Source organism: Teleopsis dalmanni, chromosome 2 (genome assembly GCF_002237135.1).
Source record: "Teleopsis dalmanni isolate 2A chromosome 2, ASM223713v2, whole genome shotgun sequence".
Taxonomy (NCBI): domain Eukaryota; kingdom Metazoa; phylum Arthropoda; class Insecta; order Diptera; family Diopsidae; genus Teleopsis; species Teleopsis dalmanni.
This window is the reverse complement of record NC_051847.1, coordinates 208,518,120-208,530,999: the sequence shown is the minus strand read 5'-3', so window position 1 is coordinate 208,530,999 and position 12,880 is coordinate 208,518,120. Positions and strand designations below refer to the sequence as shown.

Here is a 12,880-nt window from a genome sequence, read left to right as displayed (position 1 = left end):
CTTTGTCACTCATAAATCTTTTTTTTTGTTAATTTGGTTCGGTTAGAAATATCTTAGGTATATATTTTTATTTGAATAGTTCAACACTAATATAAATATTTCAATAATTAAAGACAGTTTTCTTTGATTTGTTTGAAAATTCTTAACAGTACTACTGTGACCATAGTTCGCATAAATTTGGGATGTAAAATAATCTTAAAAATAAACGGAAAACAAGAGGGAAAAACTTACACGAAACAAGAGATTAGAATGGAAGGTACAAAGGATATGTAGAAGTATTGAGACTCAGCTGGTTTCTGATGAGGAAATATCACCACTTTGACGAAATACCACACTAATTTAATAGGAGTTATTTAATGTTAAATTTTTTTCGTCAAAAGTAATGTGTCTTATGACGAAAAGAAACTATTTTGAAAGTTAGAAGGATTCGAATAGAAATTAAAAGACAACAACAAAATGTTTAGTTAATTTATTGAAGTTTGGCTGACCATACATCATTAGGAAATATTTATATTTTAAAATTAGTTTATAGTCTGTATAAAATTTATTTAGACTGCAAGTGCCAGGTTTAGAACTCGCGGCTGTCAAATTAGAAGTCTGGGCCTTGCAGTCCAAATAAATTATTAAAATTAAATAATTCGAATGTTTCCTAAGACAACTGATGACAGCCAAACTTTAATAAATAAACCAAAATTTTTGTTGTTACCTTTTTATTTTTATTTGAACCTTTCTAATAAGAGTTATTGTAAAGAAATGAGTTTATGCGTAACAAGTGATTGTTTAATATATAGCTATGTCTGAAGCTTAACTGAGTTACGATAGTTCTGTTCAGTTCAGTGTTTCAATGTATGGAACCGTTGATTTGGTCCAAATATATTCTTCGATATCTAAGCAATTTGTTCGGTTCGGTAACTTTTAGTCTTCGCACTAGCGATTTCAGACAGCATCTGCAAAGTATCAAATATTGCTAGATTTAACTAGCCTGGAAAGTAGGAGGTTTCGGTTGAAAGTCAGGATTGTCATATTTTTAGACGATAATATGCTGATTTCTCGAATTACTATTATATATTATGCTTTCCACAGGAATTAATAAGTAAGCGTTTTTTCTGTCTTACTTAAGAAACTGGCTTTACGCACAAAATATTTCAAAATAGTGATCTAAAGATTGCTCGAAGAATGCACATATCAAAACTTACGTGTGACATAGCACGTATACAATCAGAAAACCATAGTGTGAATATTATGTTTAGCGTGGACTTGCTCGCCCTCGACAGTCCAACACAATCACCGTATTGATGGGCTGTTGCAGTTGTGGCTTATTAGGAAAGGAAGAGACTCATCTAATCTGTCATTATTCAATACTCAACTGAAGGCATTCATCCACTCTAGTCTTAATTTCTGAAGTATCTATACAAATATAGGAAGTTGCAAATATAGGAATTAAGGACCGATTTATTGAAATCATAAATTAGCCACCCACGGGCTCCCATTGGTTACTACTATCAATTTCAGCACCTTAAAGAAAATTAGTTCGTTTTAATATTGCAGTATTTAATATAAAAGAAAAGTTATATTATTTTGAGAGCGTTTAAGTAATAAATTTTTCATCATTTAAATATGTTGTTAATATATCAATGCAATAACAGATATATATGTTATTCTTATGATTCCTAACTTAAAGAAAACTACGTATAATTTTCAGATGTAGTATTTCTATCAGAACAAATGCATCTTGTAATCGTTGAAAAAATATTCTTCTTTATAGTCGGTTATTAGTACACGGGATAATTAATGATGGATTTTTGGATAGTAATATATAAGACCTATATTCTATTTCTAATAAAAACTAAAACCATTATCTAAAATTTAATCTATTGTTATTTTTCTACTTGAGACCTTTAAACTTTTTCAAAAACGGAGCACCATTAATAATGTAAATTCAATATGAACCACCAAATATTGAAAGTTCTGTAATAAGGTTGGTTATATATTTTAAGTTTAAGTAAGGTTATAAAACACTGGAGAATTATATCGAGTACGAACGACTTTAATATAAACAAATGAAGAACTGCGATTTACGTAGAATTTTTACGACGTTCAGTTTTGGTGTTTAGATTGAAGTCAATATTCTTCGGATTTTTCATAGTTTTTATAGAGCTAAAATATAACTGAATACCATTTATGAACATCACTTAAAATATAATTGTCTAGTCAGTTACGACTTAAAAATTCATTTGACAAAAGTATGTGTTAGGAAGTATAATTTTTGGGTAACAGAGTTACATATAAAACATTAATTTAGACAAATTTCTTAATATTTATATTCCGATTCAATTATTATTTATTATTATTTTATTGTTACAACAATTATTTGCAAGTTCATATAAATTCAGTATTTATTTCACTTATCATACAATTTATGCTTATTTTAACTATTTAAGTAAACTAAGCGTAAAATTGAATTAACAATAAAAAATGTATTATTAATTAAAAAAATAATATTTATTATTAATGAACAAAATAATACAATTGATCACTAATTAACAAAATAAAATAAAATTTATTATGATTAAAAAAATATAATAATTACGTTAAAAAATTATTTAATTCCAGTTTTTTAATTTTTATAATAACAACAATAAGTATTTTTATCGCGATTTCTTTAAAAAATATATATATATATTGAAATAAATTATGCATATTTATAGTGTGGAATTTTCAATTATATCGTTATAATAAATCAAACAATAAATAATTTTAAATATAATTTTTTCATATGATATGCAAACATTAATTATAAGATATAAATTATGTGATTGACTGAATTTTGGAAATTAGTGGGAAATTATATTTTAAAAAATATTACATAAATTGTGTAGTATTTCCAGTAGATTTTAATTTTAAAATATAAAATTAAAGATAACAAAATTATCAAAAATCAAAAATTAAAATCTATTTGGATATAAAAATTAAAAATATTTACTTGCTGTGTAATTATTGTAATTATTAGAAATATACTAATAACAATAACATATATCATTAAATATAGAGTTACAATAATTCATAATTGTTTTATTTTAAAAAAAATACCAGTAACAAAGAAGATTTAAATTAAATATTAAATAATAAATATGATTTTAGGCAAATAGATTACAAGTGACATAAGTTTTTAATTTAAAATTTTTAAATTAAGTAGGTATATTTTTAAAGTAGTGGTTTATACTATATTAGCAAGAGTTTTAGGGTTCCAAATTTCATTAAAATTCATCTGACACAAAAATTTATTCATATGTACTTTGAATTCATTTTTAAAAAATCTCTCTTCCGACGTCTTTGATACGCCGGAAAATGTATAAAAAATTGTCATTATTTTTTGTTAGTAAATTTATATTAATTATATATATTTAGTATATATATAAACGTGACAATTTACATAAGTTTGAGGTAGATTCATATCAACAGTTGTTGTGACTTAAGTTAAAATTATACATTATTTTTGTCACTTTATATATAACTATATTATTTTATAATTAGAACGAAAAAAAAATTATTTCATGGCAGCTTTATGAGTTTTTGCGATAATCCTTTCACTATAATGGCACGTTCATTTAAGCCTAAGTTACCGGCAATTCCTCCAGGTGGTATTAAAAATGTACAATCTGGGTGAGCTCGAGGTTGCTCAAATTCCCGTAAGTTAGCATTGCTTTTACTTAATTCTTCTAAAGACCACAGACCCACTGAATTCGTTTTTCCATGACGAGCGAAAACATAAAACTGAAAAATGGTAAACGATATAGTTAAATAGTAAACATTATAGTAAAATCATATTTTAAAGCGGATTGAAAAAAGTTTTGAGTGCGTATACTATTTGTATATTAATTCTAAAATAATTCCATAATCAAATTTCTTAATATTATCAATCGGACAAACTAACCTTATCGTCTTTTGTTATCAAGAAACCAATTATTAAAGCCCAGTGCGCCTTATGTCCTCTCAATAAACACGGTTCATGGTTGAAGTCAGCATCATAGCTAATTTAATTAAAGTTAAGGAATCACTTCTCGTAATATATTAAATAAATATAATAAAAAATTTGGCAAGACACGAATGCAATCCCTGGTATTTGCAGTATCAAAAAATTATTTACGAATAATTAAATACAAGAAATATTTCCAAAGACCACTGATGTTGGGTTTTTGGCAATACTCGAAACAGATGTATGGGCAGCCGAAAATTCAATTAATTAAAATAATATAAAAGTTGTTGTCTTTTTATAAAAAAATTATATTAAAGACACAATTTATCTTTTAAGTTGAATTATTTATTGTTAATTAAAATTAGTTTTTAAAACAGTTTTAAGATAGCAAAAAAAAAAACATATATTTTAACCAACACGCATTGGCGGTGAAACTAAAATGACACCATCTCCTCTCACAAATAGCATGGGAATATTCCGTTTGGTTGTTTTATATACTTCCTCGTAGGTTTCCTCATCGATTTCCACTGTTGTTACCGTTTCCTCTGCGTCACCCAACACCATATTTAAATGTTGATCAAATGCCTGAAAGAAGATGAATTATTAAACACAATTATTGATATATTTTTTATTATTGGAAGTATTCATTAAGTCCATGTGGATACGTGGAGTATAGTGAGATTGCCAAATATATTATGAATAAAATTCAAACCTTCCAAACCAAAGAGAATAGTAGAAGATTGTTGGAATTTCAAAAATAGAAATATTAAGAGATGTCTACGATTTAAAATGGTAAATAGTACAGTAAAGTAAATACATTGCTACTTTTAGAAGTGATATCAAGACTCCAAACACCAACACTGTGTGCTCATCCTTGTAAAAAATTCAAAGAAGTTCTGTGAACGAAGGTAAATGTGTTCCCGTTTGGACAATTTATAAACGAAACATGACAGAATATTTTAACATCAAACTCGATACATCTTAAGGTTTGTGTGGATGGTAGATACTAATCGCAATTCCTATCATTTCGATGTGGATCTTTTATATTTTAAGAACTGGACCTATAGCAATACCAATGTCAGTTGGTATTATTGAGATGTGACTCACTTGTGCTCAAAGGACTGGACCTATTTCAATATCAGTTGTAAGGCACATTAGAAATCAGTCTATCGTTTAAATAAAACATGCGATGGTAATAATGTCTACAGTAGATACCAATACCCAGCTTGTATCATTGAAAAGTGACTTACTCATGCTTTAAGAATTTGATGTTTTGGGATTGCAGTTTTTCAAGAAATTTATCTATCGTTTTAATAAAAATATTACGAAGTCATTGATGTCTATGGTAGATACCAATACCACCTCGTATCATTAAAATGCTGCCCACATTAATTAATATCTATAGTAGATGGGATTTCACTAAATTAGATGAACATCTGTTTGCGTATGCCCTGCAGTGACAGTGTAGATAAGTAGTGCCTTTCTTGATCAGGGATTCTTGGTGTACAAAGCTGCCATTCCAATCTAATCTAAACTATTGTTTCCTTTTCCAGCTACAGTTATGATAGCATGATTTGTTTAACAATCATTTTATTATTTTTAGGCATTGATAAAGTGCCGGTAGATTTATTAGAGTTGCATTTGCTATTTGTAACTACATTCACGTGTTTCACAATTGCAATAATAATTAATAAAATTGACTTACATGCAAACGTCCACGTAACTCCCTTTCATTGCGCATTTTAACATAAACCTTTTCATCCAGACTCAACCGTATCAGATCAAGTGGCTCTTTAACGGGAATGACTTGAGCCTGCAAATAAATCAATAAAAATAAGTTTACCAAATACTAAATACAATTTAGTATTTACCTGTTCTTCTTCAGTTGCCATTATACTATCAAATAAATAAATAAATATTAATTTAACAAAATATTTATGAAAAAAGCGCAAAATCGGCGTAATGTTAAAAATAACACAAGGTATAACCACAAAAGCGTAAATGTCAAAACTGACAACTGCACGAAGTTGGCAGCACTTTTTCGATTGGCTTTGTTTAGCTTTCCCTGCACGTAAACAAAGCACAGCTGATGTTTATTTTTAAAATAATTAAAATCTTAACACACATTTTAAAAATAGAACTGTGTATAATTTTAGCACACACGCAATATTTACACTTAACAAGAACTTAAATACTTATTTTAAGACCGCACATTTAGTGAAATTATAAATTTAATGATGTTGAAAAGGATACGGCACAAGTAAGCAGGCACCTTCACTTAGTGCATCTCTGATATTGGCACAGTTTAGGCGACCTTCGTGTAAGCAACATTCAAGTGCTTCCGCATTGTTGTTATTTTGTGGATTGGCCTTGGTGTCACGCAACAGCTGATGTAAGTAATGTGCACTGAACATTTCTCCATTGTTTGAGAAACCTAATTCATGTGCGGACTTTAATAGCTCTTCAGCTGTTGGATCTCCATTCAATAACATACTTAGCGCAACCAGACCACATGTTGGTCCACTTTGTTTAATACCTTTAATATCACGAAATTGGCACTGTTTTGGTGGTTGTGATTCGCAAATGCGGGCAAAAAAGCAAGCACGAAAAATATCAACATCGCAAGCGGCCCATTCATATTTACGTGCTGCATCTAGCAAAGGATGTGATGCAAATTCGTTTGACATGTTTATAATTTAATTTAAATAACAATTTTATTCACAAATTCAACACACATCCAAATCGCAACCACTTATCACAAATAGCTTGGGGGAAACTGACGTTTCTTATATGACACAAACGCAGTGCTACCAAAGCATTAATAATTATCTGTTTTAATACATGTACAGCGGTTATTCGAATATATTACAGGAGAAAGGGTTTGTGACTTAGATAAAAGTATTTTAATTGCAATTACTAACGCATTTAAAATTAGAGGTCAATAGAACTAAATGGGTTCTCTAGAACCTATGTGTGTTGTATTTTGTTTAAATAATGAAATAAAATCGGACTTTGTTTATAATTGCAATGGGAAAAATGTTATGGCTTGTAAGAAAGAAAATTATTTCGTTTATCTTTGATGCAAATACGAAAAAGCAGTGAAGGAAATTCATAATTTATTGTTAATAATTATGATTTATTTCGTAAAAAAATTAGTATATATACATATTTAATTGTATATTATTAAGCTATACAAAAATATATAAAAAAGTATAAAATAATATTTTAAGGATATTTTGATTTTCTTAAATTAATTTTTTTATTCTTAGCCGAATTGAATTCTATTGGCTTATCTCTGCTTCTTCTTTGCTTCAACCATATGTCCTTTCAGTGCTGCCAGCTTTTAATATTAAATTAAAATTTTTAAGTTAAAATTAATATTTTTAAATTAAAACTAAAATTTATATTGAAACGTTGGATTTACCTTTCGTTTTCACTAACTCCATAACCACTGACTCCCTGGGTCCATACACAGAAACTCTAGAACGTGGTATAGCTGTATCATGCCTGTGTGCCGAATGAAAGGGTCTCCTATATAAATTTATTATATGCTTCGGTGGGTTATTTTGTTGGTGCCTGGGGACTAACTTAAAAAGCACTCGATCTTTGTTTGTTAATGGACGACTCGTGGTCGTGAGGCGAGAATAACTCGGTGTGGCAACTTTGTAACTGCTTGTAAACTTAAATCCGAATGGACGTGAACTATACTTATCCTTAATAGCTATTTTCTTTTGGCTTTGACATTCGGTATCCGCTATTACGTTCCAAGCTAAGAGGATAATCATTTTGAAACTTTTCCTATGGAAATAAGAAATAGATTTTTTTTACTTACTACTGCGTTTATCCTGACACATGGCAATATCCAGATAGCATCTATTGATCATAGTGTAATTAATGCCGTTACGGGTAACACATATGGGGTTATAACTTTTTGTGCAATTGCGTTTGCAGTCCTCGCAGGTTCCCTCATGCAAAAAGGTCCAAACTGTATGTCGGGAAATATGTGGAGAAGTTTTTCGTTTTAAAATGTTTTTGTTAATATGTATAGGTTATCGATTACTGATGGATTATTGACTCTAATATGCATTGTAGAAACTTGGTTCATATTTTTTTTAACAATACTTCAGTTCCAATAATTTGTCAGACATTAAGATGATCATTAAACAAATCTTTAAACCATACCGATTTTATGCGGGTTAGTGAATATTTTTTAGAGGACGCTAATCAAAACGATTGAATCTGTCTTCCCTATTCTCACTTAGTTTTCATCTCTTGTTCTCTTTTTCTGTCTGTGGTCTGTTTTTTACTACCATCAATATCTCTTAAACTCTTAAAAGATTTTAAGCGTTTTATTATCCCATCTTCTTATCTCTCTTTTGATATCCTCATCATCTAACCTTTTAATATATTATAGATACCATCTCGATATTATAAAAAAAGGAAAAAAATAATGGAGACAACAGCAATATAAAAACAAGAAATGTAAAAATGGTGAGACAGAGGAAAGTAGAATACCACAAACTTATAACAAAGGAAAATGCATAAGGAGAGCAGAATCAGTCGAAATCAGTCGAATTGTAGAATGGTCGTTGTACTATTTAAAGCAAAATAGGTTTATAAAAACAGTAGAATCTTCTATCACTCAAATCAAAAAAGGATTACAGAGTAAATGAAATGTTCTGAGCTACATTCGTCCATTCAAATCAAAATAGGTTTATAGAACTACATTCTCCTATTTAAAAGCAAAAAGGATTATAAAGTCAGTAAAATGTTCAGAGCTAGATTTTTCCATTTAAATCGAAAACGGATTAAAGAGTCAGTGAAACGTTCTGAGCCACATTCGGTTCCATTCAAATGAAAATAGGTTTATAGAATCAGTAGAATCTTCAGAACTACATTCTACCACTCAAATCAAAAAAGGATTATAGAGTCAGTGAAATGTTCAGACCCACATTCTTCCAATTAAATCAAAAAAGGATTACAGAGTCAATGAAATGTTCTGAGCTATATTCGTCCATTCAAATCAAAATAGGTTTATAGAATCAGTAGAATCTTCAGAACCACATTTTTCTAATTAAATCCAAAAGGGATTATAAAGTCAATAAAATGTTCAGAGCTAAATTTTTCCATTTAAATCAAAAAAGGATTAAAGAGTCCGTGAAATATGCTGAGCTACAAATTGCTCTGTACGCAGTAAAAACTTTACATGACCGCAATGTAAACTTACTTAAATAAGAATTAGGTACGTAGTCCCAACAACTTCTTCGAGAAAATCTATAACATCTCCTAATAATGCCATAAATATTATTAAATCTTGTCTTACCTTGAGCTTTAAGTTTACTATTCTGAAGTCTAAGTTCACACAAATTATCAAAAGTACGTTTCCTTCCCCAAAAAGTAGCACAAATTTTCGTATTGCCATATGGACAACGTCCTGTACTCGTAGTACTACTTTTAGAAGCAGCGATAGAACTTTTAGTCGTTGAATATGGTATTTCCGTTCGATTCGATGGATTAGAGTACTTTTGGTTGAGTGGAGTTGTAGTCTGGTGTCGTTTCGGGTTGTCATGAATTTGTCTTGTGACATAAGTGCTTGCCTGCGTTGTAAATGGCGTGGGTATATGCCTCTCAAATGTTGAAGACATCTTCAGAATTGGTTGCTCGACTGCACTTTCATTCTCATCGCTTCCTGTCATTAAATCTGATTTCGTAGACTCTATTGATTTTGTTGTTGGTTCTACAATGGACTTAATGATGAATTTATAAAAATTTGGTTGTGTTGTGAAGTCCAAATTCTTTTCCGTATCGGTTTCTATAATTTTAGAACTTCTGAGTTGATTCTCAAATTGGTTTGGCTGATATGTTATCGGCGCTCGCGGAGTATTAACTGTAGTTAATGATTCAATGATGGGTGTACTTGTGGTTATTACAGGTTCTTGACTACAACGTGAACATGTGCCCACATTTATTGTTGACATAGGGTTTATAGGGTGTTGCGGTGGAGCTCTTAAAGGTGTATGCTTTGTTGTTGTCGTTGTAATTGCATTCTTATGTATGAAATCCACGGAGTTGAAAGCTTTCTCAAGCTGCTCGAAGTAATCCATGGATGGTAAATTATTTAAATGTTGATATGGCATATATTGACCTATATTTGGACGGAAATTTTTATTTGTTTGTCTTTCATTGACATATTGGTTGTGAACAGGTGCGGAGTGTTGAATAATTGGTCTATTTTCGGGCATTGGATTTGACTTTTCGGGTAGAGTTTCAAACATAGCAGCACCCTGTTTATAAGCAGTTAAGTCATATGAATCAACTTCATGAAATTTACTGCCCACTAAGCTGGTCGTATTGTTCGGAGTGGGCATGTTATAGTAATTGTGTATTGGATATTGTTGACCATCATCACCGAAATATTGTGTTTGAAATATAGATGGCGCATATATGTAAGCAACATCGTCTCCAAATTCAGATTCGGGATTATTAAAATCGAAACTCCTAGCTTTGTCTTTGGGCATCGCATTACGTTTACGCGTGCCGCGCTTGTGTGAGTAAGTCTTCTCATTGTATCGGCCATTGTCTTCAGCACAAATACCTGGTGAAATTATTTGCCAATCTGAATGTTTTGGATTTATACACAATATATAATGAAATGTAATGCAGTTTATACAAATGAAGATTAATTAAGATTTAGGTTGCTTAGAATTGTGACCTACCTTTCCCACTCTTCACATGTTCGGCATTCACTTCACACTCATTTTTGAAAGTCGACTTCACACCAGCGAATAAGGCGCAAACTGGATTATAAATAGCGAGGCACGGTATTGATTTATGGAGCAATGGCTTGCGTGGCTTATAATATGCTTTCTTAGAGGGGCACACACCATTTTTAAATTTAGACCAATCTAGAAATATTTATTGGGTGTATAAGTATACCATTGTTTTCATATAGCTTGAATTATTCCAAGTCAAGTTCCTTTACTTACCTGCGCCTGTCAGACAAGCTTCACGTTTCAGTTCGCATTCATTGGTGAAGGTACGCTTGATGTTGAATTGATGATTTAATCCACATATAGGCACATAATCTTCCGGGCAATTCAAATCGCATCCTTGTTGACAATATTTCAGTGGTATTTTCTTAAAAACTGCAAATATTAAATTCTCTTATTCCTTTTTGTGCCTTCATCTAAACTCTTCTAAAATACTTACACTCTTCGCCGCCATTGGTCACCTGCAGCAAGCAGTTGTTGGGAAAGAGTATGTAAGCAGTACCGTTTGTCGCACAAACTGGTGTATTGTCGCCAGAGCAATCTACCACAGTCGCTTCGGTCACATCCTCCGGTACGTATGCCAGGATGCGGTTGGTGAGCAGTGAACTGCAGAAAATGAAAAGTAAAACGCGTCTGAAGCACATCTCATGCGCTGTGCTTTAGTTCAATGTTCTCTCGAATAACTTTTTGTAACCTTAAATTTTTTGGTTTTATACGAAGTGGTCTTGAACTGGTCACAGCTTTTGCGGCGCTAATCTATTTTCCAGTAATGCTGGCATTGCAGTAATTATCGTAAGTAATTCGAATAAATTTCTGCGTTCCAGATACGCTGCGATGTATCTGCAGTCGCTTTGGCATTTGGTACGCTTAATCAGCCAAACCGAGCGCGGTCATTAATCTGAGTTTTTTTAATTATTTTTTTCCATTTTTTTCATTTTACAATTTTTGAAAATTCTTTGTTTTCATCAAGTTTACGTTTTGTTTAAACAATTTTTTCGTTGTTCTTGGCTAAAGGTTAAAGTCGCGCTCTAAAACGTGACTTAATATGCATTTTTGTTGCTTTTGCCAACGTTTCGTGGTATTGTTGATTTTGTAAAAATTACAATGATAAAAAAGAAATTTATTTCAATAATTTGAGTTTATCTTGAATTTATATATAATTTTTTCAAAACGTCTTAAGTTGTCATGTGTCTGATAAATGTAATACAGATAAGGGTCTGTAAAAGGTGTGATTGCTTGTTGGAATTCTTCTGCTAAAATGATAGATTAAGTGGCTATAAATAACTTAGTGATTATGAGATAAAATACTTAGGGCCGATTTCTCAGACACAGTTTAGGTATTCCTCAAATCTCCTCCTTAGAAAAACTGAAATACCGTAAATACTGAAGCCAAATCCCTAGGCTAAATCCAACTTTCTTGATTTCATTCATATTAAAGGCAGATTTGAACCTTAATTAACGACAATGAGATCGATATCGCAGACCCAGCTTAGGTATTCCTCAAATGTTCTCCTTAGAAAAACTGAAATACCGTAAATACTGAAGCCAAATCCCTAGGCTAAATCCAACTTTCTTGATTTAATTCATATTAAAGGCAGATTTGAAATTTAAGTAACGACCATGACATCGGCCTTTATTACATTAACCTTCAGAATTGTTTATTTATTCTCAGTAATGTACTTTCTCGATTTAATTCATACTAAAGCCAGATTTAAAACTTAAGTAATGAGACAGTGAGATCGGCTCCCATTATATTTACCTTAAGTGATGTTTTTACACCTAGTAAAAAATTCCTATAATCGCAGTGAGAGATCTAGAATTCTTATTACATATATATATATAAGACGTTTATGTATATATTTACTCGTATATATGTAAATATATATGTATCCACGGAGCTGTGAGTATAAGAAGAATTAGTTTAGTTTGCTAACTATGTACCTTTGAGTAGCAAAGTTGTCACTAAGTGGAAGTATTGATATTGGTATTAACATGTGCCCTCTTAACTTAACCATACATATGTTATGTGTCTACAACTTCAGAAGAATTGATTAGAAATTGTTAGGTCTATTATTCACGTCCATTTGTATAATCTCGTAGCAATGTGAAGAATTCTTCAGTGCAGTATTAAAAC

At 30.8% G+C, this 12,880-nt stretch overlaps 3 protein-coding genes across 3 annotated transcripts; all 3 read right to left on the bottom strand.

Annotated features, from left to right (window-relative positions):
- Window positions 1–3,449: 3,449 nt before the first annotated feature.
- LOC119684314 (UPF0692 protein CG33108-like) lies at window positions 3,450–6,747 on the bottom strand. The gene is made up of 3 exons (XM_038098332.1): window positions 6,230–6,747; window positions 3,935–4,031; window positions 3,450–3,774 (listed from the first exon to the last, which is right to left on the bottom strand). Exons 1-3 carry the CDS (start codon window positions 6,661–6,663, stop codon window positions 3,553–3,555), a joined length of 753 nt encoding a protein of 250 aa, XP_037954260.1. The 5' UTR covers window positions 6,664–6,747; the 3' UTR covers window positions 3,450–3,552.
- LOC119684315 (U6 snRNA-associated Sm-like protein LSm3) lies at window positions 4,367–6,178 on the bottom strand. Its single transcript, XM_038098333.1, has 3 exons — window positions 5,848–6,178; window positions 5,682–5,789; window positions 4,367–4,561 (listed from the first exon to the last, which is right to left on the bottom strand). Exons 1-3 carry the CDS (start codon window positions 5,866–5,868, stop codon window positions 4,385–4,387), a joined length of 306 nt encoding a protein of 101 aa, XP_037954261.1. The 5' UTR covers window positions 5,869–6,178; the 3' UTR covers window positions 4,367–4,384.
- Window positions 6,748–7,244: 497 nt separating the features above from the next.
- LOC119682304 lies at window positions 7,245–11,589 on the bottom strand. The gene is made up of 7 exons (XM_038095711.1): window positions 11,186–11,589; window positions 10,963–11,121; window positions 10,693–10,881; window positions 9,300–10,592; window positions 7,809–7,961; window positions 7,401–7,745; window positions 7,245–7,316 (listed from the first exon to the last, which is right to left on the bottom strand). Exons 1-7 carry the CDS (start codon window positions 11,388–11,390, stop codon window positions 7,288–7,290), a joined length of 2,373 nt encoding a protein of 790 aa, XP_037951639.1. The 5' UTR covers window positions 11,391–11,589; the 3' UTR covers window positions 7,245–7,287.
- Window positions 11,590–12,880: the final 1,291 nt, after the last annotated feature.

Bases quoted from the DNA above. Each gene is read 5' to 3' on its own strand.
- LOC119684315 (XM_038098333.1), bottom strand. From the start codon at position 5,868: ATGGCAACTGAAGAAGAACAG. The intron at 5,790-5,847 runs GTAAATACTAAA...ATTTATTTGCAG, and splicing joins TGGCAACTGAAGAAGAACAG to GCTCAAGTCATTCCCGTTAA. The intron at 4,562-5,681 runs GTAAGTCAATTT...ATCTTCTTTCAG, and splicing joins AGTTACGTGGACGTTTGCAT to GCATTTGATCAACATTTAAA.
- LOC119682304 (XM_038095711.1), bottom strand. From the start codon at position 11,390: ATGTGCTTCAGACGCGTTTTACTTTTCATTTTCTGCAGTTCACTGCTC. The intron at 11,122-11,185 runs GTAAGTATTTTA...TAATATTTGCAG, and splicing joins GACCAATGGCGGCGAAGAGT to TTTTTAAGAAAATACCACTG. The intron at 10,882-10,962 runs GTAAGTAAAGGA...AAATATTTCTAG, and splicing joins AGCTTGTCTGACAGGCGCAG to ATTGGTCTAAATTTAAAAAT.
- LOC119684314 (XM_038098332.1), bottom strand. From the start codon at position 6,663: ATGTCAAACGAATTTGCATCACATCCTTTGCTAGATGCAGCACGTAAA. The intron at 4,032-6,229 runs GTATCCTTTTCA...TAATTAAATTAG, and splicing joins GGTGCCTGCTTACTTGTGCC to CTATGATGCTGACTTCAACC. The intron at 3,775-3,934 runs GTTAGTTTGTCC...ACCATTTTTCAG, and splicing joins TGATAACAAAAGACGATAAG to TTTTATGTTTTCGCTCGTCA.